The sequence below is a fragment of the Phasianus colchicus genome, chromosome 1 (assembly GCF_987193195.1).
Source record: "Phasianus colchicus chromosome 1, bPhaCol1.hap1.1, whole genome shotgun sequence".
Taxonomy (NCBI): domain Eukaryota; kingdom Metazoa; phylum Chordata; class Aves; order Galliformes; family Phasianidae; genus Phasianus; species Phasianus colchicus.
Genome location: NC_143436.1, coordinates 20,712,540 through 20,739,828, shown reverse-complemented (window position 1 = coordinate 20,739,828; position 27,289 = coordinate 20,712,540). Strand labels below are relative to the sequence as shown.

The window sequence follows — 27,289 nt, the reverse complement described above, 5'->3', positions numbered from 1 at the left end:
AAGCAGAGCTGGTTGTAGGTTTTCAGTGCTGCCTGTAAATGGCTTATCAGCTATCTTTAAAACGAGCAACATGTAGGATGACTCAGCCTTACCGGCACGATGAAAAAACATTTTTTTCAGTCTTCATCCTAGTTGTCTTGTGCAACACTGGGTGTATACTTATTTCCATACTTCCTTTTCCATAGTCATACTTTGTATTAATTATTTTTTGAGGTAAAATTACCTCAAAAGACCTTTAATGTGTAATACTGTGCAGTAGTCATTGCTTTTAGCTGCACCAAAAAGATGACTTTATTCTGCAGAATTTATGGATATCACCTCTGTAGTGTTTGGCAGAAGAGCTTCTGCCTTCTCCATCCCCTTCCTACAAACTATTAGAAGTACATTAAGGCTACCGCAGTATTTAAAATTAACTGTACTTTTTCAAGATCCTTTAATATTAAAATCACTCAGAAAATATATTTGACATAGTGTAAGATCATGCCATTCATGATTCTTGCAAGTCTGAAATACTTCCTGAACATACAACTGTGGAACTCTTCTTAATTTACTCTGCATTGAAATCTATTGTAAAAGAGAAAACTGAATTGTAATCAATTTCATAACTGGTTCAAGTACTTTTAAGTTGCAGATTTTGATATTTGTTAACATAAATGCATCACATTGTTATCTTAGGTGAGTGTACCTAGTTTGTTTATGAAGACTGTTGAGTCATCATAATGCACAGATGCAGCAGATACTGTGGTAAATCATATGCAAATTGGTTTGAAATGTTACTGTAATTTTTACTTGTGGAATGATGCCCCAGTGAAGCAATTTCTGTGCACAGTAGATAAGCTAACAGATTTATCCCTGTTAATATCCTAAGTAGTTGAGATTCTTACCATTCTTGTAGGGAAGAAATACCAACAAAAAAGAAAAAGAAAACAGTTAGGAGTTTCTTTTGGGAGCTGCCCTGGGCCTATTCTTAATGAGTTTTATCTGCATTTTTTTTTTCCCCATTCTCCAATTTCGTCTTCTTGCCTGGGGCTTCAAATTATCCATCCAATCATTTCTATTGCGTATTCATTGCTCAGCTCTGACTTCTATTATCCAAGGATACATAAGGTGTGTTTTGCTGTCATGACAGTTCTAGGTTGATTGCTGCATCAACAGATAAAAACATAATCTGCTGTGGTTAAGTACAAGGAAAGTGTCTACATGCTGAATAATAAGTCTTGGCTTCTTTATGCCTCGGTTTATATCTGTCCATAATTAAGGATTCTTTTATTACACCAACAATCCTTCTCTCATGTAAGGCTAATTACAGTTATAATTCACAAACATAAAGTTTAAGCAAGATTTACTCAGAATATGGTTTGTGTAGCCAGGTGTACCTTAATGTCTTCTGGGGTATAGATCAAACTACTCATGAGAAAGAGGTGTGTATCCTAGAGGAAGCTATTTAAGGGGGGAGGAGGATTAAAATATGATAAGGAGACAGTTGACTGAAGAATTAGTCAGAAGTGAGTCCCCTTTTGTGATTACTTAAATGTCTGTGATGATTTGTGGCAAGGAAATTCTTTTCTGTAAGCTCTTTCCTGTATCATGCATTTATTGAGATTCAAGCTAGTGTCTTCATGCATTATATGATCCATTTAATTTTTGATCCATCCATTTTTGATGAGTTTCATGGCATCTTCTGCAATTCCCAAAATTAATGGGAAAAATTCCTAAAATTAAAGGAAAAAAATCCAAAGTGAAAGAGTATTTTCATTTTATCCAGTGTATTACTTGCTTGTTTTCAGTTGAATGCAAAAACCATGACCAGGAAAAGCAGTGTTCCTGCTTACTGATGCAGTAGTTCTAAAACTGTTTGTACAATCCACTGTTGGTAATGCACCTAGTTATGACCTGGGATTCTCCTTAGAGAGGCCTCTGGTGTCTGATAATCCTATACCTCAAGCAGTAATAACTAAGGATAAAATTCAATTGGCTCAAAACAATCTCCCCTAAAAATATATAGGATCAAATAATATGGTCAAATTCACTCAGATTCACTTTGTCAAGAAATATCACATTCCTCTTCCCTTGAATCATTTCTACACAGTTACAAAAGTAGGCAAGGTAAAGCCTTGATTGAGAAATTTACATTGACAACTGAGGAACTAAATTAAAATAATTTATTGGCTTATTTCAAATACTGCTTATTTTCTTATGAAAATAACATAGACTGGTGCACATAACTGCATGTCATTCAGCATATTCCATGTAGGTAAATCTGGCAGCCCTGATCTGAAATGGGTAGACCTGGTGGTTGAAGAAGTCCAAGAAAATGTGTTTTGAGCAAAGATCTGGAAAAAAACTAATCATTACATTTTTAGCACGTGAGTAATAATTGTTATCAAGTAGGTCTGCAATTTAATTAACTGGGTGGATTGATTGGGTGTTGTAAAATAACTCTTCATCCTGAGACAGCTTGAGGATTATTACACAACCCATTCTTGGAAGATGGAATAGAGTGTTCACACCTAGCTGCTACTCAGAGTACTTCTTAAGTCTGCTTAATCTCTGTTGAAACACATTTAAAAATTCTCCAAAAGTCCATGTACTCTTCTTATGGCCTCATTTGTGTATTCTGAATCATCGGTGCTTGTTCTTTCTTTTGCTTCTCTCACTGCTGGTATTACCTTGGATAATTGAGAGTTGGCTTAACTGTCACTTCAGGTGAAGTGTCATTGTTTTCTCACTTTTCCACTTACTTGAGATCAGAATAACCTGTTACCTCCACAGTGTGCTCAATGGCAAGAAAACCACAGGCTAATGAAGTGGAGATTCAGGTGTTTAGTATTTTCTGACTTGTGATATCTCCTGATACCAAGTGTGAGGGCACTTTGAGGCCTGACAGAGTTAAGCCAAAGTGCAACATTTATATCAGCCTGTCTCCATGTTCTGCATATATAGGAATTTGGTCCCTGACAATAGGCTCCTTCTTGAAATGGGAAGTGGAAGTGCTAGAAGTGCTCTTGTACAGCTTATTATTCTTCTGGTCTTCGCACTTAAAGAACTTTTCTTTACGACTGAAGGAGTAAATAAGAATATGCTTTGTCCTTCCATCCTACCTTTCCTCTGGGAGAACAATGGATGCATCTTCCATGTGAGTCAATGAGAATCCATGCCTTGATAATAATTATTGGCTAGGCACTGAAGAGTGCATACTTTTCTAATAATTTCAGGTAGGATTGTTGGAATGTGAGGAAATTGTCCCAAGCTGTGGGAGAGAAGAGACCATGGCAGGTCAGGTTCACAATTGGTCTTCATGATCTCAGAGGTCAACCTAGACAATTCTATGATTCTATGCTATTCTGTATTTTTATGGCAAGCACAGTACCATGCCATTGCACCTACATACTATGCTTTTCTCCATAATAATTGGACGCCTTCTAGGAGTATGCTTAGCAGTATGACTAACAACAGTCAAAAGTTTGAAAATGAGAATGAGTTGTGAAATACTTTGTTTTACTCGAGTGTTTTTAACTTTCATACTGAAGTTAGGAGGATAATAAATATTTCAAAGAAACTGATAGCATGTAGTTGCAGATAAAATGAGTGTGCTGCATTGTAAACCACAAAGCCAAGGAACAAAACCCAATTCCCTAGCTATTCACTTTGACAGTCTCTTGATCTCTGGTTTTTGAGACTACAACAGTGCATTTGAGATAGAGAAGCCTCAGGAATGCACTGGGGATTACATCCACTGTACTAACATAAACTCATACATGAATAATCAATTCCTTTGTTAAGCAGCCTGGGAAGTAGAAAGAGATGAAATATGGTGAAATATGGCTAACTGGTGAGACATGGGACCTGAAGCCTGATTCTTCTTTTACATTAGTTTACAGAAGGCTGATGTGCAAACACGTGTCCAAAGGATTTGAGGCAGGACTAAATTGGCACAAGAAAATGAGATGAGGCATAGTAGTTCTATTTAGAGGCTTCTGTTTTGTTTTGTTTTATTTTTGTTTTTCATCTCTTACTGGAAAGAAATCTTGTAGGTGTGGGGTTTTTTTTCATCACTAGGAATGCAATGGTGCCCTCTTGTGTGAAAATCATATTTAACATCAGCTGAGACTATCCGCCATTGACTCTTGAAAGTGAAATACTACCCATGAGGGTACTCACAACATTCAGGCAAAGTTTTTTGAGAAAAAAAAAAAAAAAGAAAAGCTTATATGATTAGTCTAGCCATGATTTGAAAGATCTAGTTACTTAGAAGTGCTATTAGTCTAGTTGCACTCTGCTAACCTTAACTGTTAGAAATATGATTTTCTTTTTTGAGTTAATACTTTCCTAAGCCAGGAAATTTATTATCAAATCCCATCTGTAACACAGTTCTTTCCCACTGCATTTCTAGTGAAGTCAGTCAGCCATGAGCTTGCTGTGGTCACATGAATATCTTAGGTAAAATATTGGTTTTACTGAAGACAGTGGTGACTTCCCTACTGATTTCTCAAGAGCTGGATTTCCATCTTTGGTGCTTCCTTCCCCAGAACTATCCTGTGCACACTGTGACTTCTCTTCGTGTTTTATATTTGCAGGTGGCATTTTTAACAGCTTCTGCCACAGTGCTCCTGCATCTTTGTCTTCTATGGTACTGAAGAGCATGAAGATCTCAACAGTTATTAAATGTGTCCAAGGAAGCCCATGCTCTCTTCATTTAAACATTAAAGGAAGTCTGAGTCTGGATGGTAGGAAGCAGATTTGCTACTGAATCATTTCTGTTTACTTCTTGCTGTTTTTCTGCCTATTTTTGTTCCGTAGTAATGCTTGTGTCCAAGCTATTTTCATGTGGTTGTATCAGATTTTTTAATGGAACTTTTTAACTACAAACCAAGATAAAGCCCTGGAATTTCTCAAAGGAATGAGATCTTAATTTTTTACATCCAACATATTACAGTTTTCTCTACCAGTGTCCCTGTAGTACTGCTGCTCTTTCTTTCTTGCTCTCTCACATGTGAATATTTACACGCACACTGATACCATTTGCCCTGGCAACATGGGCATGAGTGACTGCACCAAGAGAAGAAACTGTATTTTGTTCTGAAGTTCCAATTCTAAACCAAAGTAAAATGAAAGCACTCAATTTTTTGGGGCACAGTTTATTTTTACCAACATCCTGCCATTCATGTACTTAGTGTGTTATTGTTTAGATATTTCCTGGTGTGCTTCACCCATTGTGTGATTTGTGCTTAATCATTTGCATGACAGTTTGCATAATTAAAGCCTTAATTCATAGCAATCTGTATTAAATCCATGGAGGCTTCCTCCTCCATGTACATGTTATTACATGCTGTCCCCCTTTTTTTACACAGATAAAATATGTGTACTTTTCACTTGGAAAGATTAGAATATGGTGTATCTTATTTTTCTGTTAAAGATGTTCAAATCGCATTTTTGAAATGTATTCCTAACTTATTTCAGAAAATATTCGTGGGCTGGAAATATGTTCTTTTTCACTGGACACACAGCGATCTCAGTGCACAAATGTGAGATTTGCCAGGAAAAAAAGCAAGATACTTAATGGAAAGAAGGTAGACTCATTTTTATGGGGTTGTTTTTCATTTAAATGTTTATAAACTTTTGGAAAAAACATAGTTTTTGTATTTCTCCTTACTGTCTTAACGTTTCTGTGGAAAACAGCAATGAAATATATGCTTCAGTAGTGTCAAATGAAACTTTGTAACAAATGTCTTCTGTATGTGATTCTCCACCATTTTTAGACTTCTTCCACTTTTACCAAGAGAAGATGCCTCTATAAATTCTACTTTTCAAATTGATCTTGTTTTCTTTCTTATTGTACCCACCAAATTGTGGGGAAGCTGTTGTTACTCCAATTGCTTGGAAGCATAATGTCACAGGGACCATTAGGTGCATATTCTCACGTCCCACTCACATTTATTTAGATCCAGCCATGTCAATAGAATTTACACATCTAGAAGACAGCCAAGTGCCTAAACACTTGTACACATCTGTTCTAAACTCATAATAATAATTGCAGCGGCAGAGTGTGATTTTGTACTAAACTAAACCCAGAAGTATTTGTTATTAAAATCTGCAGCAGGAAAAAAAAAAAAAAAAAAAAAAGCAATCCTTGACCCACTGTTTAAAAGAGGAATTTTTGCTTTCAGCTAGTGGTGAATAACTGTTATTAATCCCATACAAAACATGTTACTTCATGTGCTCTGTTATATTGACTGCATGTGCGAAAGCAATTTCTACTCCCAAACTGCAATTGCAGTCTACACTCAGTATCATCAGTTGATGATCAAAAGTCCCTGCAGGCAGTGCAGGGCTGGCAATCAACAATTATTGGCTTTCAGAGCAAGGAGAATTTTATAGGTGTGACTCAACCAATGCATTTAGGAAGCATACTTTCAGTTTTGCGAGTAATCTTTTACCCTCCAAAGGCATTTGTGTCAAATAGGAGTTAAATACATTCGGAAGTTTATACGGAATACAGTAGTTACTGCTATCAGTGAGGAAATGACCAGCTGTAATTGGACCTCAACTTTTGCCTCCTAAAATACTTTCCCAGAACCTTACTGGAATGAATAAATTTGCCAAAGTTGATGCTAAATGTTTTAACAGACATGTTTTCCTATTCTGCAATTGTTTGTGCTTCTAAAATGCTTACAGCTCAGGACTTTTGGTAGTATAAAATACATTTTATCCTTTTTTTCAGTTCAGTGAGTTCTGTGCTTTTCCTATTATTTGATAGTTCATCTTTGGTTTTCTGGAAGTAAAGATGATGGCAAGCTCCAAGATTAGAAGAAATTACACGCTTTGAAATCCTTTAATTAAATGGCATCTGCTTCCTTTACATTCTTAATGCTACAGTATCTCAAAATGCTTAATGCTCCTTGCAAATGTAAATCAATTTAAACAAAAATATTGCTTGCTTAACTCTCATAACTAGTGGTTCTCATGCATTCTGGAAGTCACACACAAACTTTGTTTTCTAAACGTTTTAAACAGGTGCAGGTTCAATTCAATTGCTTTGAAGTCAACGTAGCACAACACATCTATGTGACCATGAAAACAGTACCAAATTACTGTGAAGTTAAGATGAGTCAGGAATACTATGTTGAAGGTAGGAAAACATCTTCAAACAAATGTTTTTCAAAAGCCATCTTTTCAAAGAGAAAAACAAACCAAACAAAAAAAAGCCAAACGTTCCAAACAAAACCAAAATCTCAATGCAAAGGCAAATCACATTTTGGAATACGCTGACCTAAATGGTACTATTTTATGTCTGACATAATCAGTATTATTCTACATTTTGGTGATTTATTTGGTGTGTGTAAATGTCTGACTTGCCAAAAACAAAACAAAACAAGATCGAACAACACCAGATACCAGAGTTTGTTTCAAATATTTCAAAATATTTGGAAAGCTACATTATGCCTTTCTCCAAGATTGCATTCCTGTGACTGGAATGTGATCGATCTCTGCCAGTAGGCTCAGTCCTGCATGATCTCTGTGCATAAGATGGAAATTCTGCTGTCTTCTGTTAGGCCCCAGGTGGTTCCAGAGCTTTTGGAAAGTTTAATAAGGAAGTGTAAAGAAATATCTTCTTTTCACTAGCGATCTGTTCTGTCACCTGTTTCTATATGAGTGAGATAAGATACCTTTGGTCCTTGTTTTGGTGTAAGTTGCATACTGTATGCATATTGAAGTAGATTCAGTATAAGTGGTCCAGTGGCTCAGTGTGGCAAGTGGTGGTGCAAAAAGTGAACTGAGACCCCTCACTCAGCCCATTGCCTGTGCTTGTCCTGCCATCCCATCGCCACTGTCTGTGGGCTGCTGCCCTCGCCCATGGCCATTGGTGCACTACCATCCCTTGCATACTGTATCAGACATTTTGTGTCTGCTCAAGTAAAGCTTTGCTCTGTTTAAAAAGCATTTCATTTTTTTGCTAAAGCCTCCCTCCAGTTCACTACTGAAGGAGATACGTTCTTTATGAATGACAAGGGGAAAAAATAAAGCTTTATAAAGCCTAGTTTTAAACAAAGTGAAATGAAAACAAAGGAAAATGTTTTCGTATGGAAAATCGCAGTGTGAGGGCAATTAAAGCAAAATACTGCTTAATGTACATTTAAGCAAAATATTTTAAAATCAAGATTTAGATTGTGAAGATACAAGTATTGGATATTAGTTCTGAAGGTGCTGGTTGGCCTCTAGTTCTGGCAGGCTCCCTGGGAACTAAATGAAGGTAATTCTTTGCAACTCTAGAGGAAAACCAGAATTGAAAAACTACAGTTGTTTTTAGCAGAAGAATGAGTCTAGTAAACAACTGGAGTGAGTTTCAAGGAAAGGATAACTGGAATTGTTATTACCTATGTTATTGTTAGCTACTGGGTAAAGAAGTGCACTGTTGTATCCTAGCTTGCCACCTTAAATTGCTGAAGAGGTTTAACAGTAGAAACCCCACAATGGTGAGATAGCTCCCTAATGCAAGTTAAGACACAGTCAGTGTGTGTGGTACTTCCTTCACTTCCTTCACTATCTAGAAGTGGATCAAAATCTACCTTTAAAAGGGATGAATGGAATTGTTTTAGTGTTGGGAAACTATTGGATAATTTGGAAGTCTTACCTACACGCCTATATAAATAAAGCAATACTGAAGAAAATTCTGGTCTCTATTTTACAGATTGCAGAAACAGTGATGTGGGAAAGCATATTCCAGCTTGTTTGGGTGAGCTCATTTTCTGTATAACTTGAAGTTGTGGGATATTTCTTGTAACTTCTACAATGATATGTTTTCATAGCTGAATGAGCAGAAAAAAATATTTACAACTGCTATTTAAAATTACACTTTGGGTATTTCACAAAAATTCAGTGTTTTTCTATATTGACTTGTACATGCTAGATAGCAGATAAGGATGTTGACAATCTATTCAGTACTTAAGCATTTGGAAGCAGGTTTGTGTCTTTTTCATGACCTACAGATTACAAGTTTCATATTTTGTCTATAAACAGATCTCATAAATAAATTAAAGCGAATTGGTCAAGTTGCTGTCCTGATCTTGAGATACCTGTGAATAAGCATAATGAAGAAAAAGCCCCCACATATTGTATTTGTCCAACATGGTTGCACATATTCTCAAAGAAATGAGATTTCAGCCTTAGGATTATCAGCTTTTGAAGTAGCATTAGTGTGTGTATTTCGGGTATTTGTACATGAACTACATAAGATTTCAAGTAATGAGGCTGAGGTTCAATCTGTAGGTGTCTTGGCTTCTCATTATTGACAGTGTTAATTAAAAATTAGTAATGTTGAAATTCATTCTTTTGAAAAATATCGTATGTCATATAATAAGATTACGTATAGGAATATCAGAATATAAAAAGAATGATTTCAAATATCCTAGGTAAGAAATGTTAATTTATCTCTACAAAGTTTTTAAGTACATTCTATATTTTTGTAAAGGAACAATGAAGTCAAAAATATACAAAGTAATAAAGAATTAGATACAATAATTTGATGTCTGAGTTTTCTTTTTCAGCTGGAAAGTTAGACTATAATGTAGACAGGACAAGAAAAATCATATCAGTGAATGTATCCAACTTTCTTCGAGATCAAGATTATTACATTCGTTTGTGTCACAAATGGTTTACCTGTGAAGATGTGGGACAATTTGCTGTGGTGAGTAAATGCTTGAAGCATTGCTTTCTTGAGGTGTCTGGGGTAGAAATGCTAATTGAGATCATACTTATATGAAATGGTCTTCTGTGTCTTTATTAACTTTATTAAATTGGCCTGGATCAGTGATCATCTTTTTCATTTCAGGTAAGAGGAAAGGATTCTTTAAAATCAGTTTCTCTGAAGTACTCTCAGCTACTTCCTTGTCTTTGCATTGAAGTAAGTTTGGATTTTATATATGATTGTATTTCTGATTAAATAAATTTTATATGGTTATGTGCTAAAAAAGGTGGGAAGATCTGTAGGAAAATGCTCTACTGCTATGTTTTTGACTAAAGCATTTGACCTTATGGTTATGAAAAAGTTGAACAGATTTTTCAGAAAACACTAATTAAGGATGGAGATAAAAGGAAATTAATTTATACAAGGTTAATTTAACTGAGTTTTTATAAGTAATGAAAATACAGCATGTTTAATTTGAATTTCAGCATAGCATTTGAGGTAGTTTCACATTCAAAGCTAAGAGATGATTTGAGGAAGCTGGGGTAGATAATACTTCCTTGGAGAACTAATTCAGCTGCTTCTATTGAATGGTGCAGTGATTATAGGAAGGTAATTTAAGGATCACTCTCAGGTCTTATATAAATGTTTTCATCAGCCACAAGGGCACAAAAGGAAGGAACGTGTTAATGAGATTTGCTAGTAATACAGTTGAGTGGTACAATTAAAATAGAAGAGAATCTGAATAATTGGAAGAGAATAGAGATCTTCATATAGGAAATAACTAAATGAGGATAAAGTGTAATGATGTGAAGTACAAGTTCATGCATTTGCTCTAATAAAAACACTTCTAATATGAGTCCTTGTTTGGAAAAATATAATACTTCATCATAGAATGACTGATTAAAGGAACATGCTTACATGATGTAAATGTGAAAAAAGATTTAGGTGGCAAGATTATCACAAGTGAGCAGGAAAGTATAGGTAAAACTTTCTATGAAATAATGTAGGCAATTATTGCATCCTTATTTAATAAACATTAATTAAAATGAAAGATGTACATAAAAAATCTAGAATGGTGGGGGACTAGAAAGGCTGTCTTAAAAAGCAGATTCTATTTCCGCGTAGGAAACCCCTAGTTCCTCACGTTCCTATGGCCTGGCCAGGGTTCACGCCGTCCCCACTGTGACCCGACCATCTCACCACGTGCACACCAAGGTGATGTTAGGCAGGATGGCGTTTATTGCAAGCGAAACAGCAATTTATATACTTTACATGCTTATCTACGTTACTATGTCCACGTGCATTTACTCATGTCTAGTACATCTACGCCTCCAGGTGTGCGTCAGTCCCTTATCACAGAGCAGGGGAGGTCCTATCGCGTCACAGCCCGATACCCCGCAAACGCCTACTGCAACACAGATTCAAAGAAGATGTTTTCTTTAGCCTGTTAAAATACATGTAAAGAGAAACTATGTTTGTTTATTAAATACTCAATCAGAACGGTTTCTTATATGAACGCATTTTTTAAGCTAAAGCCTTTTAAAGACATGAAGGACCATAAGCTCCATTCCTGTAATCACAGTATCTACACTCTTTACTGATAATTTGATGAGCAAGAAGTAAAAACTCACCAAATTAATTTAAAATGAACTTGATAAAATACAAAAATACTAGTTTCTCACTGAATACTGGAGTAGTATTTTAATGTGGATTAACATAAAAAACATGTAGATATCCATATGTAAATGCCTACCTTTTAATTAAATGCCCAAATTCTTTAGTCATTGATAATCTAGTTAGTGCAGTAAGTGAAACCTGTAGAATTACTCAGTGAACCAATGTAATTGCTTATTTTTGAATGAACTGATTAGCACTATGAAAATTCTACTGCCTGCACTGACTGGACCTTCATATGGCTACTGTAATATGAATTTGGATAGTCTAGTTACATTCAGATGTGTACACTGTAGACACCTAATATCACATACCTTAATATATGAATTGGACCAGGAGATCTCTTTTAAACCTAGTAATTTTTTTTAATTTTTTTTCAATTTCACTCTGAAAGGTAGGAGGTCACTGGAAAATATTCCACTTAGTATATATACAGAGAAACCCACCGTGTAATTGCTGAGCAAACAAATCTGTGAGCAATAAAAACATTTGCACATTAATCTAAACAGTTAGGTTATACTAACAGTCATGCATAGATTCCTGCAAGATTGGGTTTAATGTTAGTCCTCAGACTTCAAGGCTGCATCCTTAGCCATAACAAAGCTCATGAGATCTAGCATTATGATTCTTAAATGTCTTTTATTACCCCTAGAATGTAATGACACTGTAAGAAACAATGAATATCAAGTTAGTAGTCTTTTTAAATGAAATATGGTCCAAATATACGACTCAGAAATAGTAGGCATGTAGGGCTGGAAGAGGTCACATCATCCGGTCACCATCACCATGTCATCGGCTTCCAGCTAGGCTAGTTCATCACCTCCAGTCCCAATAGTGCTGAATAGATATCCAGTGCAAATAAGCCTTTTAAAAAAATACTTCCCCAAATACCATAATAGACATAACATGTATGTGTCTTTAGTGGGAAGGCTGGTCTTTCACATTCTTTCTGAAGAGTTAAAAAATGTTGTATCTGAAGATCTCCAGTTAATCGCTAATTTTTGGGTTTTAGGGTTGGCTGGCAATACCAGATGCCAGGAGGTTACAACTTTGTCCCTTTGAAAATGGCAAGTACTTTTTGATTACTCTTTATCTGAGTGTTTTTTGTCACAAGTTGAAATTCATCTAAGGTGAAAACCATGCATTGCAAAACTGCAAGGAAATTGTTATGCTGGCTTGTTATATTGTGGTAGATGAAATAACTTATTTTCAGGTCTTAAGTTTAAAGTGTCTTTCCCTGATTACATTTTTTTTGACATTCTGAATAATGTTTCCACTTTTTTGGTGCACAGATACAACGGCATTATGGGATAATATTGTTTATAATCCAGTGACACAAACCCTAGCTTGGGAACCAGCCTGCCCTGTGCTTGTCATTGTTAACCTGTGCAGATTAATGAAGTCTAATGACCACTGTGAAGATATACAAGATTCTTCCAAACGTTTTCCTGAGAAGGTAAGAGCTATACGGCTCTTTATTCAACTAGTGAGATTGGCCATGACCAGAACAATACATAAAGTGAAGCTAGCCTTTGGAATAAGAGCAGTTGCAAATTCCTCTTTTCTTCTGTGATACTTTAAACTGTTCATAACCACAGTTTGTTCTTGTACACTAACCACATAATTTATTCAGAAAGTTCAATATTGGTTGACTCACTATTAAGAAATAAAAAGACAGACATGACTGTGAAGCTAGTAATGTTTACTAAATTCTTTGGGGTCAATAGATTCTGCTTTTCATTTATAGTAAAGGCATGATTCATCTGCTCTGACTTAGCTGTCTAAAAATTATGTGTTCAAGTCAAAACTGTTCATTTCAGATACCCTTTAAAGTAAGGAAATAAAGCAGACACATTCAGAGGACAGTTCTTTTCATTTCACAATAGATATTTAAGAAAGTTTGGAGGACTATATCTCTGATGTTTTGCATTATGACAAGAGTCTATTATGACCGGACATCATAACATCATAATCTGGATATTTAACTTTAGATATCTAAAATGGAAGTCAGACAAATCTAAATCTCTTTAGATCTTAGTGAAGATGTAAAAATACCTTGATGGTAGTTTTATACTCCATTATGTTCTCTTTGAAGTGCCCTCCTCAAACTGGATTCAATGCCTTGAAGTTGTGGGTATTGAAATACTGTGTTCCTCAGTTCTTTCAGCACTTATATTCCTAATGCATGTATTTTGAACTGCTACATACTTCAGTCTGAAGTATCATGGGACTGAATGCATTGAATTTATGAAATTGCATAGAATTTGAGCTGAGGATTAGAATGTTTTTTTTTGTTTAGGAACTCTGGGGCAAGTGTTCAGTGATTGTTCAGATTCACCATGTTATGTGCCTCAACAAAGATTTGATCTTGCAAAAACACATAAGCTTAATTTTACATATGTGAGCCTGGTGGGATTCATCATCTGCTGACAACAAGCACAACTCATTTCTTGCAGGAAAGAAAAAAAAAAAGGGAAAAAAAAAGGAATCCTAAAATGAGATTTGTCTAGTAATGGTCATGTCTATTACCAAAAACATTGTCCAAGGTTGTTTTATTGCAGACAATGAGTGTTTTCTTGTACTTACTCATTGCTTTCAATGGCTGAATTCATTAACAGGATGGTTTTTTTTCTTTTTTTTTCTCCAATTTCATTGTGAAGGGTGTTAAATTTTGACCATTTCTTGAAGAACATCTTTATAGTGTGCTGCAGAGATTACTTAGATAATGCCAGCTTCGCCAGTAAGCACACACAGTGCCACACACTCTAATACTATGTGCATGTATTGACTTAGATGCTATGCAACTCTTCTCTTTAATCAGGCTGTGCCTTTCTTTGTCAAAGACCATGATGTCTCCACTTCTGAACAGATAGATCCCATGGCACTATTTTCTGCAATCCTACTGTGGATATGCTTAAGGATATTCACTGTGTGTGGTTATCAAAAAAGGTACAATAATGAGGTGTTACTTTGGTCCTGATATTGTGTTTTGTGTATTGGAACCACTATGTTCAGCTGCTTGAGCAATGGTGTTCGTCTTAGTAAGAACACTTACACAGGTAGCAGTTGTTTATATGAGATGAGGCTTTTCATAATGAACTCCATGGGAAGGTGAACTGTTGTTAGTCAAGAAAGAAAAATTTTGTAGATCACTTAAGTGGGTTTCTGAAGTTCATTCTATGTTTAAGTCTTTTCTTGAATACAGATACTGAAAATTGAGAATTATCTTAAGGTAAAAGTGTTAAACCAACAACACTCTGGAATGAATGTTTAAACATTCTGCAACATTGCTGATGAATAAGGGCCCAGAAGAAGACTACTGTGTAATCAGAATTTTGTACCCAAGTTATGACAAAATCAATTAATTAAACTCTAATGGGTTAGACTGACTATAAAAATGCTACGTTACAGATAAATATAAGTAAATTATTCAGGAATCCAAAATAGCAGTTGTTTCTATTTTTTAATATTTCATGCCAGTAAGTAAACCAGTTCCTTTCTCTGTTATCAAACCAAGAACATCTGGGATAATTAATTTTTGAAACTAGTTAATGAAACCAGCTAATGCTGAGTACTCTCTTTTCAAGCAGGTTAAGTACTCTCGTGTGGACACTCACCCAAGACTTTGCATGAAGGTAAAGTAGTTTCTTTGTAAAAAACCTCTTTCCTGTCCTCTTTCTGAATTGGTATTATTGTTCAGGATTAATTTTTTTTTTTTTTTTCATAGCTCTGATGAATAGGAAGTAAAAATGAAGGAAATGTGAAAGATTAAATTAAAATGAGTCTTTGGAAGTGCAGCAGCAATCATCTGACAAATGTCAAATCATGCCCAGATTTTTCTACTTAAGAAAAGCAGTGAAAATGTTTTAGGTCACACACTCAAACTCTGAAGCATACATTAAAATTAATGTGGAAAATTTTCCATATTTAATATTTAATAATAAAAGTGATTGATTGAAATGCTGCATTTACTGGAGTGCTGTTTATTATTGGTGAGGAAAAAATGCCATGTAAGATTAATGTTGGCACATTATTATTTTATTGTAGACTACTTTTAAGTCAATGGAACTATATGTTTCTGTAAAATTGAGCATGTGGGGATCTAATTTAAATCAAATGTTTGAAGAGAGCATAGAGCAGAAAAGCTGTGAATTCATCTTCCTTTTCTGGAATGCAGTGATTATGTGTACTTGAATCTGTACCCACAGACTGAAATAAAAAAAATCAGTTTTCCTAACTGATTTCTCTGGTTTCAGTTTACAACCAAGCAAGGCTCTTGGGTTAAATGTCCATTTGCTCATGGAGAATTTCCAGGTAAATATATATTTTTAAAATTACATAATACTAAATTGTGAATTGCTTTCTCCAGTAAGCAAGTTCTCTCTTCACTAATGTATTCACATCATTGTAGCCTGTAAATTATAGCAAAGAGATTTGGCAGTTTGTTACTTCTGTGTATAAACTTCCCAGTAGGTCCAGTGTTGATCAGTATGAAAAAGTAATTATTTTCCCCTGTTGTCAGCTTGGAAGATGAGAACAGCTGCAGTTGCAGATCGAATACAAGTTTTCTTCACATCCCAAACCAAAGCACACTTCTCAGTGCTGGTGTGTAACAGGACACAGCTGGCCTCATGTGAATCTGTTGGGATGCGCCATTCAGTCTCTGTGGTTTGTATACATTATTTCTTCAAATTCTGTCATACTTTCCACCAAATCTAACTGCATTTATTTATTATTTCATTTATTGCTATGCAGCTTGAAAGTGTTAATAAGCACACGCATGTATTTATTGGAACAATTACTGGAACATTTTTAAAGCATGAAGTTCTAATTCTGATCCCACGCTGATGGAAGATATTAATAAGAAAGCTGAGGTCAAATGAGTCATGTCAAAGAAAGTAACTACTATTGAGCAGAACCTTAGTATTCTTTTAACATCATTTTTGTGGTACAGTATTTGTATTATGAATATAGCAAATGTAACTGTTAGCTTTTCGTATGTGGTTCATCAATGTAGCTGACTTCACAGGTCTCACATCATTACATTTAAGACTTGAGGCACAATTCGACAAAGGTCTTGAGCTACTCTAAATCTCATGGCTGCCAAAAGAAACCCACTTCAGCTCACAAAAAAAGGAAAGTTTTCAGACAATTTAACTTTTTCAGACAGCTGATTGGGACTGCACAACAACTTCTGCACAGCTGCTTCTTACAGCAAAAAGGAGAGAGGAAAAAGATTGTGGGAGGGCAAGACTGCTTTTTCAGTCCTTGATCCTTTCAGCATGCAGCATGCACATAGCAGGGGGTTGTTGACAAGAAGGCAACTTCTTAAGCAAGCAATTGACTTCTTAAACTCAATGGGATAGACACTGAAAGCTGAATTTATTTTCTAATGAATCCGTTTAGATTTTTTATTACATCCCTTGTTTTGAGTGTAGCAGAGCATTTGTTCCAAACTGAGTTTTCCAACTCAGAGTTTTGTTACACAAGTTGAAGCTGAGTTTAAGTGAAACATATCTCCTCCAAGAGATCTGAGAAATGAGGGTATAGGTCTATCAAAAGTCACAGACTGACAGAATCACAGGATGTAAGGGATTGGAAGGGACCTCAAAAGGTCATCTAGTCCAATCCTCCTGCTGGAGCAGGAGCATCTAGATTAGGTCACAAGGAAGATATCTAGGAGGGTTTTGAATGTCTCCAAACAAGGACTCCCCACAACTTATCTGGGCAGCCTGTTCCAGTGTCCTATTACCCTCACTGTGGAGATTTTTCTCATATTTATGTGGAACCTCCTATGTTCCAGCTTGCACCCATTGCCTCTTGCCTTATCGTTGGATGTCACTGAGAAGAGTAAGAGAAGTCTGTCTTTGTGGAGCAAGATATCCAGAGAAATGCTGTATTACTGGCACAGATGGAGACCAATGTAGCAGCAGTTGACAAACTATATGTGTAGTGAACACTTATCAGTGTAATTTCTCTTCAACTGGCTTATTTCAAATAAAATCTGTGGAATTTAGACTTTTGGTTTTAAATAATGTGTGAATTGCAAAGTGAGAAGGCTAATGGTACAACACTGATAAGGCAGAGCCAGGTGCTGTACAGTGTCTGTCATGAAGGGCACCGGTACGTTTACAAATGCTTTTTTTCTTCCTTCTGGTGCAAGGCTGTGATTTCCTTTGTGTACTGTGACACAGTGGGGAGCCCACATAAGTTACACTCAGTTCCCGTCTCACCACTGTGAGCAATATACACAAAATTTTCATAATGACTTAGCTCTGTGTTCCCAGAAACTGATGTTCTTTCTAGTAATCCCAGTTTGGTTGTGCTTGAGTAAGAACACATTCACCTAATTTACCCGAAATTATTTTAGGAGTTTGCCACACTAAAGAAAACAGTGTGGGATGCAAAGCTATTAGTGGACTAACTAAAATTATTTTGAGGACAAACTATAAACAATCAAATGTTAAGTGTCAGAACAGTCATTTAGGACAATTTTACCCTAAGGCTGAGCTTGTTCTTGGCATACAATAAGATGGGAAACCCACAATAGCTGCAAAGAAAGGGTCATTCCTTCAACTTATGTACACCAGGGAAAAGAAGTGAAGATGCTTGGTGCTATCATGGTGTCAGCAGCCTTGGTGGGAGGGTGTCCTCCCTCGTGGTACTTCACAAAATACAGGAGCATTGGCCTTCTTCCTATCCTGTCCAAACTGTGCTTGACAAAACTACCCTAGCTGCTTATGGTCATTTAGAACCAGGGATATCTCTGAAAATGGGAAACCTTCCATGATGAATGTGTACTTTTATATTTTTTACTTTATATATTAAATTTCCAACACAGTAAAACATGCAGTGTTACTGGCAAAGGAAGAAAAGAGATGGAAAGACAATATTTCTTCATTGTTTCAGGATATAGAAAATAATAGTTTTTTTTTGTCTTCCTTCCTTCCTTCCTTCCTTCTTTCCTGTCTTTCTTTCCATAAGGGAGATTCTGTGTCAATCACAATGTCACGGGAAATGTGCGGGTCAACAATTTGCATTCAGGTACGTGTATTGATTTTGCCAGGTACTGTGTACAAAATAAACAAGACATAAAAAAGAAAAAAAGAAAAATAGAAGAAGGAAACCAGGAGGCACCCTCTCAGCTTCTGCCTCCTAGCCAGATCTGATTGCTGTGCAAATGGAGTTGGCAAAGAGCATTATTTATAGCTTGAAGTGCTGCCACCACCTCTTGTTGAGATGATATTAATTAACAGAGAAGTTGCTGTCAGCGATCCTGCTGCTTTGTAAGTGGCAGATAAATGGATATCAACAGGAAATTGTTAATCCTGTTTCTGTATGTTCCTTTGTTTCTAATGAAAGGTTAGTTAAGAGATCCAAGTAAATCATAGATGAATCTTTGAAACCTTGACATTAATTGATAAAGGTTAGACAACTAGCTAACAGCACAGTAAATACATAGTCTACTAGAATTAGTGCTCCTGAAAGCACTGTAGAACCAAATTACTGACTGTTCTGCACACTAATTCTGTAGCTGAACTTCATTAAGACAACATTAATAGAAAATGAATATGAAGCTAATTGGTTTTCTCCTCTCTGGAGTTAAAAGTTCTCAACTTGGTGTATCTTGAGTCTCTTGAGTTCTTGAGTTGATATTTTACTGTATAGATTGTCTGCTGTGTAAATAAGATAACATCTGTCAGAATATAACTCTTCAAACAAGAAAAAACTGATTGATTTTAACATTTAGAAACCTAAATTTAAAAATTAAAAATGATAGTGACTTCAGTGGACTGAAGTCTCCATGTACATTTCTTTAAAAATAGAATAAAATTGTAGTCAGTCGAGCAGATAATAAAGCAGTATTTTATTATTGATGTCAACAGAACTTTTTAGTAACAGTACTGCTGAAAGGGGAATAAGATTCTGTTCTTTCTTTTACAAGGGCTGGAGGACAGATGTAGATTATTCAGTTCCACTGCAGATTTGTGATATCCATTGTGGTAAGTACTTAGGATGACAAAGAAAAAACAGGTCTTGACTGAATGGAAGAGAACATCTCAGGTGAAGGATGCTTTCATTGGGAAATGAAGATGGGATTCATCTGACTGAATGTGGATGTCTACATGTGAGCTAGATATGCTCAATTTTCTTTATAGACAATGGACTTCTATTTAAACCAGCTTTTAATTAGCTACTGTAAGGGCAACTTGTGTGGCTGTCTGTTTTCTCTGCTCCGTGGGTGAATTTACCAGCCTGTGCCAAATGCTGCACACCACACCTACATTTGCCTTGCTCTTGGTAGATGAAGTAACTAGTTTAAAACAATCCTTGGCAAGTAGGCACGCACTTCTGTCATTGTAGTGATTGCAGTATAGCCCTACTGTTAATTCTCCACCTCTGCAAATGGAACAGCAGGAGTTTCCTCCACTGAAGAATTACTCTGAGGATAGTATTACGAGTTCAATGCACTCACATATGCTCATGAAGTCAGAATATTCTGAAATCTCCAATCCCTGATGGTAAGGCACTGTAAAATCTAATGAATTTGAAGTAAATAAGCCTCAAGGGTTTACGGTTAAGAACACAGGGTTAGGTTTAGCAAAACTGAAAAGTCTAAAAAGGAGCGGAGCTGAAAGCTCAGTCTGAGCACTTCAAGAAAAAAAACCTCCCCAAACCCACGCAAACAGTGCCCCTCCCAGTTCATTATAAACACAGCAATGCCTGTGAAAGATTTGCTCTGTGTACAGTTAACTCTAGCTTCAGATTTGGAAGCCTGATACTTGACACTTGAATTTGCAATCCAACTGCAGCCTTCTGTGCAAGCACTGACATAATGCTTGTTCAGTTTTCTTCTGCTCTTAAAAACTCATGACAAGTCCACTCAAGGTGAATCAGTTAATTTCTGAATGTTGTGATTCATTCAATCTGGATACATTCTCCTTATTCACAATTTCCATTTAACAAATGTGAAGGATATGAAAAAAGCATCAAAAATAACAATAGGTTCCAGGGATGACAGGGAATTCCCCTCTGCCTTCTAATAGGACGGAATGGATCTCTGTATTAAATGAAAATGCTGGAACACTGAAAACCGAGTAAAGAATTTTCTGGACACATTGTTTGATTAAAATGTGGAATTTGTTAGCATAATTTCTGTTCTGATCAAGAATTTCTGGAGATTCATAATAAAAAAAATAAAAAAGATAAGCTGTGCACTTCCAGGACTTCCAAGCTTTAATATGTGAATACTATGTTTGTTAAATGAAGCATAAATAGGATATGATTCATGGCTTCTGCCAAACTTCATATTTTGGGATAATGTTATCCACATTAGCAAGTAGATGATTCCACCTTTGCCGTCTTGCTGGGAGGAGATTGCTGAAACTTCCCTCTGAGATAGCTGGTGCAAACTGTTCCCTGGTGGTGGGACTCCAAACTGCATGGGTCCAACTCATTGATGTAATCCCTGTGCTCTTAATGTGTCATCAGGAGTCATCAACTGCTTCTTTTGTCGTGTGTCAGACTTTGAATGTAACAGCATTACTACTACGAGTTTTGAATTCTCAAGTACTTATTTTCTAAAATTAAGACATCTTCTCAAATATGAGCTTTCCAAAATCAAGAGATAATGAAAGTTCCTTAAAGATAACCTCATCTAGGGTGATAATTCTTACACTGTGATTTGTCCTTGAACCTAGTATGTTAAGAGAAAGAAAGGAATATTAAATGTAGAATTTGTCCATAATTTGTGGCAATTAAATTCTACTAAAACAATCTTATAGAAATATAGTGAAAATATCTATTGTATACATCTTTGTGAAATAGAAACTTACATCATTACTACATTTTGTTAAAGATTGCATGCAGTGTCAGTGTGCTCAGTAGAGCAGTGATGTTATTGACATGCATTTTATTTCTCAAAGGCAAAACCCAAAGGAAAAAGTTGCTTCCCTTTACAGTTTTGTTATTCCTTTGCCCTCTTCTCTGGATTGCATTAGAAGCAAAATATTCTAAAACATTATTTCACCTATTTAAGAAGAAACACATCTATTCTAAATGAAAAAATAACTGGAGTCAGTTAATATGAAAAAAAGGTATGAACTGTAATGAAAACAAAATGACACTTTACATTTTAATTTGTTCCTTCAGGTTTTCGTGGACAGACATATGGTAATGAAAACCCTGCAAAGGCCATGACACACAGGTATTCAGCCATTCTCTTAAATGCACTGTTAAAAAATTTTAAGAGTTGGCAGAGTTGTTAATTCTGAAAACATCATTACTGTCTCTAAGGAACAGAAACAATATAAGAGTGATATTTTTAATTGCTGGTGGGAATGTCAGGTTCCTATCTGTTCCCTTTCCTTGTCCCCACTGTTGGTCCCTCTTACTCCATTGTTCTTGCTCTCAGCAGTCTGTCCTGAGAGGTAGCTGCTAGAGAGACAAAAAACTAAAATGTGGTAAAACTACCATTCAGCCTTCAAGAGCCTTGGAACAATCAGATTTACTAAGCATGGCTTTCATATTATTAGCGCCTGTCTTCTGCTTTTCCCCTGGCATTTGCAGGGGAATCACCATACCCTGTTCTCTCACTCTTTGGATGTATCTGCTCAGCTGCTCCAGTCTTTCTTTTCTTTCCCACATCCATTGCAAAACACTTATTCCTAGGCTGGAAAGGAGTCAATAATTAATGGAGCAAATGGATGTATGATTTGGTAAGATCCTGAGCTTCTCAAAAAGCTCTTTCTTTAAGAATGTCCTTCTGGAGGCAGCCTGGAACAGCGGGGGCAACCTAGAACACAAGAAAGAATAGAGGTATTCTGAAGAGTCATTGTTCAAAGAAGTTTAAAATATGCAGCCTTTCCAAAGTTAGACAAGTCATGTTGAAAAATGCTGCCATCTTTGGGGTAGTCTTTGCTTTGCTAGATGATAACACTAAGAACAAAGTATCTCATTTTTGTGCATTTGTTCAAAATGACTGTGCGGTTTGGGCAGTCAAGTCCTCAGGCTGTAGGTAAATCGTTACATTTATTGCTAACTCCAACTATGTAAGAATGCAGTGAACACTTTCTCAGTGCAAAGAAATAAATCTTTCTTTTTCTGTTTCTCCCCTAGAATGAAGAGTGTGCATTCCTTGCACTGAATTTAACAACACATTTTCAACGTCCTCAGAGGCTTACCAATATCCAGTTGTACTTTGGTATAACTTGCAAACTGGCAAGATCTCACATCTTAATAAATTCTCCTAATTCTGTGGGATTTTTCTCATGGGTGAAGAATTTAGCAAGTTAGACCTACTTTAATATCAAAAAGAAGCTGAATTATGATTCCTCATTTCACAGTATTTCAAAACAAAGCACATCTTAGGTCATGTAGTTAGAGAATCAGGTTCACGTTTTCCTTCTAAATTAATATTTTGTATATAATGTACTTTAAATGAATAATTTCACAGTACCTATAGAACAAGAATTTCAGAAGTTCTTATTTGCAACTTTCCTTTTTAAACCATAAGAAAAAGTTTTTGGGAAATGAAGAAAAGAATTTTTGTCATCTTTTTACAATATCCTTCTTTGTTTTCTGATGCCATTCTGATGACCTCATTGTGACAGACCATATTCCTGAAGTATATCTAATAACTGATGCCTGTGTTTACATTTGCATTTGACTTGGAAATAACTCCTATTTATTAGAGGAGGTCTTCAGTTTGAAAGTTACTTAAAACTGTCATGTGAAAATCCAGGAGGAAACAGTTAGGTGAAAATAACTGAAGTATTTTTTCCATTATATCAGTATTTATGCATCACATTTGAGAATAATATTACACTTTGTACTGATTATCAAACATTTGGCCTTCGTTTCAAGGAACACTCCTGTCAAACATCCTTACTTCCTGTTGTGTAAAAAGGAAATAAAGTCAATTAAAAGTTTATTAATAACAAATCCTGAAACCATGTAGAATTGCTCATGTGAGATCAAAAAGATGGGAGGGGAGTGAGGGTGTGGAACAAGAAGTTGATCAATAAAAAATATTTTCCATCTGAATGTGTTTTTTGTTTTGTGATTTTCAGAGAAGAATTTACAGAGTGTAAATATGGCATGAGTCATATCTGCTATATTGAAACAAGGTTTCTGATGGGCTCTCAAGAGGCCAAACGCTGCCCCGCTCCTTTGGTATTAAAACTTCACTGTGTAGAGCACACATCTACTAGATATATTCCTATTCTGTACAGTGCAGATGTGGGAAGGCAGCTCTTGTGCAGCATTTATTTACTTACTTTGTGAAATAGAAGCACCGATCTCTTCAGATATCTGCTTTTCCTTTAATACCCGCCAGACCGCAGCCAGAAACAACCTGTTCAACTGAGGGAACATTAACATTACTCTTGAGGGGAAAAGCCTTTTCTGCAGGAAAGATTGATTTGTACTGCTTTTTATTGCAGCTAAGTGTTAAGATGCACTTTTTGCCTCTGTTCTCAGACTGAAAATGAATTCAGATGATTGTGGTGTTGTAGGATCTGAAAACCAAAGTGTAGCTAAGACAAAACCCTCTCCAACAACAAGTCATATAAGGTCCTGAAGTAACAGTATCTGCACTGGAGATTGCTGGATGCTTTCAATTGCAAAATCCTATTTTGGCTGCACAAGTGCTAAAATTGTTGGGTAAATCTTATCTTGGTGAAGGTAGCAAACCTACCACTTAAAATGAAATATCTGAAGTTTAACTGTTCATTCAAAGGTATTAATCTAGACTCCAGTGTGGCCACTGCAGTGATAAGTTCTTCTCAAGTGTATCTTGTTCTGACTAGACACAGATGTTAGAGGTAGTCTAGACAGCTCAGCCTAAATGCTTACCATTAAGACATTCTTGACTATAGCAATGTTTGCAAATAATTCCTAATTATTTCTGTACTTTGTCTCAGATCTGCCTGTTCGTATTTGTATAGCAAATCAATGAAAATTGATTCCAATTGACTCCTGAGCTGAATCTTAAGAATCCTGTTTATAATACATCACTTAAGATAACCCTTGTCTCTTTGGATCACAAAATTCTTGCTCCATCTGAGACTAGTTCTTCCTGCTCCTTCAAATTGGAATGCCCTGAAGAGAGTTCCATGTGGTGCTTTTTCTTGAGAAGTTAGAGTTCTTTTTCACTCAGCTAACAGACACTAGTGTACTTGTGACAGTATAGCCACTGAATGTTTTTTTTTTTTCTTTTTTTTTTTTCCATGAAGCATTTCAAACATTGGTAGGGAAAGAATCAGGTATAAAAATACATTCTAGCACTAAAAGTATTCATTTAACTCTGCAAGACACTGAAATATTTTCACTTTCTCACCCAGACTGTGCAATAGTTTTGCAATATTGACCAATGCACAATACTGCAATAGAAGTCAAATCCAAAAATCCCATGTGTGATTGCTTATAGACTTGGCTAATTATATGGTGCTTTCATTTTTTTTAATTGAAGGAAATACCTTTCTTGCTGATGATTGACCAGTTGAATCACCCTGTCTTGAGACAATTCACAGTTATTTGTTTTCCACTTCATATGGATATCTTTTATTTGCAGTTGTGGATACATCTCACTGATTACAAGTTACAGTTGGATTGCGTGCATGAATTTCCACATCATAATGAGAAGCTTTGCTAAGCCATAATAACAGCCAGAGCAGATCCAGTCCAATGCTCTGCAGGTTGTTTTCCTGACCCATCTCTTCTCTGGCCTGCTGGTAAACTGCTGAAAATTGCTTTAGAGAAATAAATGGGAAAGGATATAATCACTGCTCTCTAATGGCTGGAAGACTTGCTTATTCCTCTTGCCAGGGAAGTCCTTTAAAGCAAACATATGACTGTTGTATTTAGAGTAGTACTGGAACACATTCTTTAGCAGTGGTGGGACCAATTACTCCCTTCTTCTTTTGATTTTCTACTGCAGCTCCATTTTCTGTTGACATAAATACATTTCTTGTGAATTTTGAAATGGAAAGTATAGACTTGCAGTCGGATAATCAACTCAAAGAAAAATCTTTACCAGACATTTATAAGACCTCTATTACAACATAAAGATACCCCACACTTCATAAGGAATAACTGCTGCCATCGAACCAGCCTGATGCACTAGTTTCACAAAAATAAGGTCAAATACGCCACTGCTTTTATGTTTTTGTTGCTCTCTCTCTCTCTCTCTCTTTGTTTTTAAAACTGTTTTTTAATATTAATAAAAAAAGTTTTGTTATTTATATACATTAGCTGTATTACCTATTTTATATGTAGCCCAAGACAATTCCTCTTCATTCCACGTGTCCCAGGCAAGCCAAAAGGTTGGACAACCATGTCCTAATATACACTGATACCATAAAACCAGAATGGTTTATCTATCGGAAACCAGATGATCATTTATTTATACCACATCTTTAAACAGATGGATTTTGTACAATATGTTTCTTGCCATTAATTACATCCTGACTAAGGAAACCTAGAACATTCATTAGTCCATTCTCTTTTTAAGCTGTATCTTGGATTGTGGTCATGTTTCTCATTGTTGTCTGCACATCAGCGCAGTACTGTTTTGAACCTTTCCATACTGTAGCTAATATACTAAAAAATCTCTCACCTTTGAGACAATAACCCATATTCATATATATTTCTTAGCTTTTAATATATACTAAAGTTGCTGAAATTCCTCTGCAGAGGTTTCCCAGTTTTGCCCTCACAGATTGTATACTTTCTGAAGCTGGGTTTGAGCTCGGACAGTAGTTGTAACATAAGAGGTTCCTTAACGGGATTCATCTGGAGAAGAAAGGATGAAAAGCAAAAGAAGGCCAGAAATATAATGACTAACTATAAGATGGGAAGAATGTGCTTTGAGCATGGGCAAAGGTAGAAAGGAACATTCAGCAGGAAGCCATGTATATGAAGCCTGCAGGTGGAAGTCCATAAATGTTGAAGAGTGAAGTGGACATGTGAAAGCAAAGGCAGGGAGGAGGAGAGATGAGGTGGGAAAGATGTACCAGGGGGGTCAAAGACAGAGTCAGGAGAGGAGAAGGGAAAGTTGAGCCAGGTGTGATTCATAGTTCTGGGTCAAAGCTACTTCTAACTAGAAGGTCCAGGAAAAATGGGAATGCAATGGGACATGAACCAGGTGCACCCTGCTCTGCATCCAGTACATACACTGGCCTTACCTGGTTGCTCCTCACCTTTCCTGCTGCCTTGTGCTGTCTTGTCTCTTCCTTCATGAAGCATAAGATCATGGTGAACAGCAGGTGATAAGTCCCAGAACATCCATATCTGGAAGAATTCCCTTCAGTGCTCTTAGGGGCTTAATTTAATAGAGGTGGCAATTTAATGGAGTCTGTCATTTTTTTCTTATTCAATAATAACAGCTTGTACAATGGGGAGAGAAAGCAAGGGTGTAATTCAAAGTAGTGGAGAAACAAACACACAATAGCACAATAGCTATAGGTTTTTTATAGCCTTTTGGAAACCATTTTCCCCTTTACATGTTTTGGCATTTGATAAGGCTGTTTTTTTTTTCTTTTTTTCTTCTTTATTTTTCAGAAGCAGAATTTTCACCTTCTTTAGTTACTTAATATTATCGTGAATGTCTTTCTTGCAGCACTGGACATCCGTGGCAGTCATGTTCCTCTTCAGTGTTCTTCCTCTTCTGCTCGCTGTTCACATTTTTTGCCAAATCCAAAGTCTCTTCCCACCTCTACCTCTATGTTTCTATTCACTGATTTTTTTTTTTTTAATTATTATTTTTAATTTGCAAGACCCTGGCCAGCTGACTCCTTTATATTGCACTGTTGTCAGTTCACTCTGGAAGATACCAAAAGTCATAACAAACTTTAAATATTCTGCCAGTTGTACAGGTGTGTCCTTTTATCTATCCAGTTTCTTATCTATGCCCTATCCAGATTAAACGTG

At 36.1% G+C, this 27,289-nt stretch overlaps 1 protein-coding gene across 5 annotated transcripts in view; it reads left to right on the top strand.

Moving 5' to 3' along the window:
• The window catches only part of IL17REL (interleukin 17 receptor E like), a 43,360-nt gene extending 19,956 nt beyond the window's left edge, over positions 1 to 23,404 (top strand). For 2 of the 5 annotated variants that reach the window (XM_031614812.2, XM_090136681.1), the window contains 15 exons: positions 4,578 to 4,727; positions 5,461 to 5,570; positions 7,015 to 7,129; positions 8,690 to 8,734; positions 9,546 to 9,685; positions 9,830 to 9,901; positions 12,372 to 12,426; positions 12,652 to 12,815; positions 14,947 to 14,994; positions 15,616 to 15,673; positions 15,882 to 16,027; positions 18,344 to 18,403; positions 19,305 to 19,362; positions 21,512 to 21,566; positions 22,478 to 23,404. In XM_031614812.2, coding sequence (XP_031470672.2) covers positions 4,578 to 4,727; positions 5,461 to 5,570; positions 7,015 to 7,129; positions 8,690 to 8,734; positions 9,546 to 9,685; positions 9,830 to 9,901; positions 12,372 to 12,426; positions 12,652 to 12,815; positions 14,947 to 14,994; positions 15,616 to 15,673; positions 15,882 to 16,027; positions 18,344 to 18,403; positions 19,305 to 19,362; positions 21,512 to 21,566; positions 22,478 to 22,505 — 1,304 coding nt within the window. In that variant the 3' untranslated portion in view covers positions 22,506 to 23,404. The other 3 variants (XM_090136683.1, XM_031614820.2, XM_031614827.2) reach the window with 3 other exon arrangements.
• Positions 23,405 to 27,289: the final 3,885 nt, after the last annotated feature.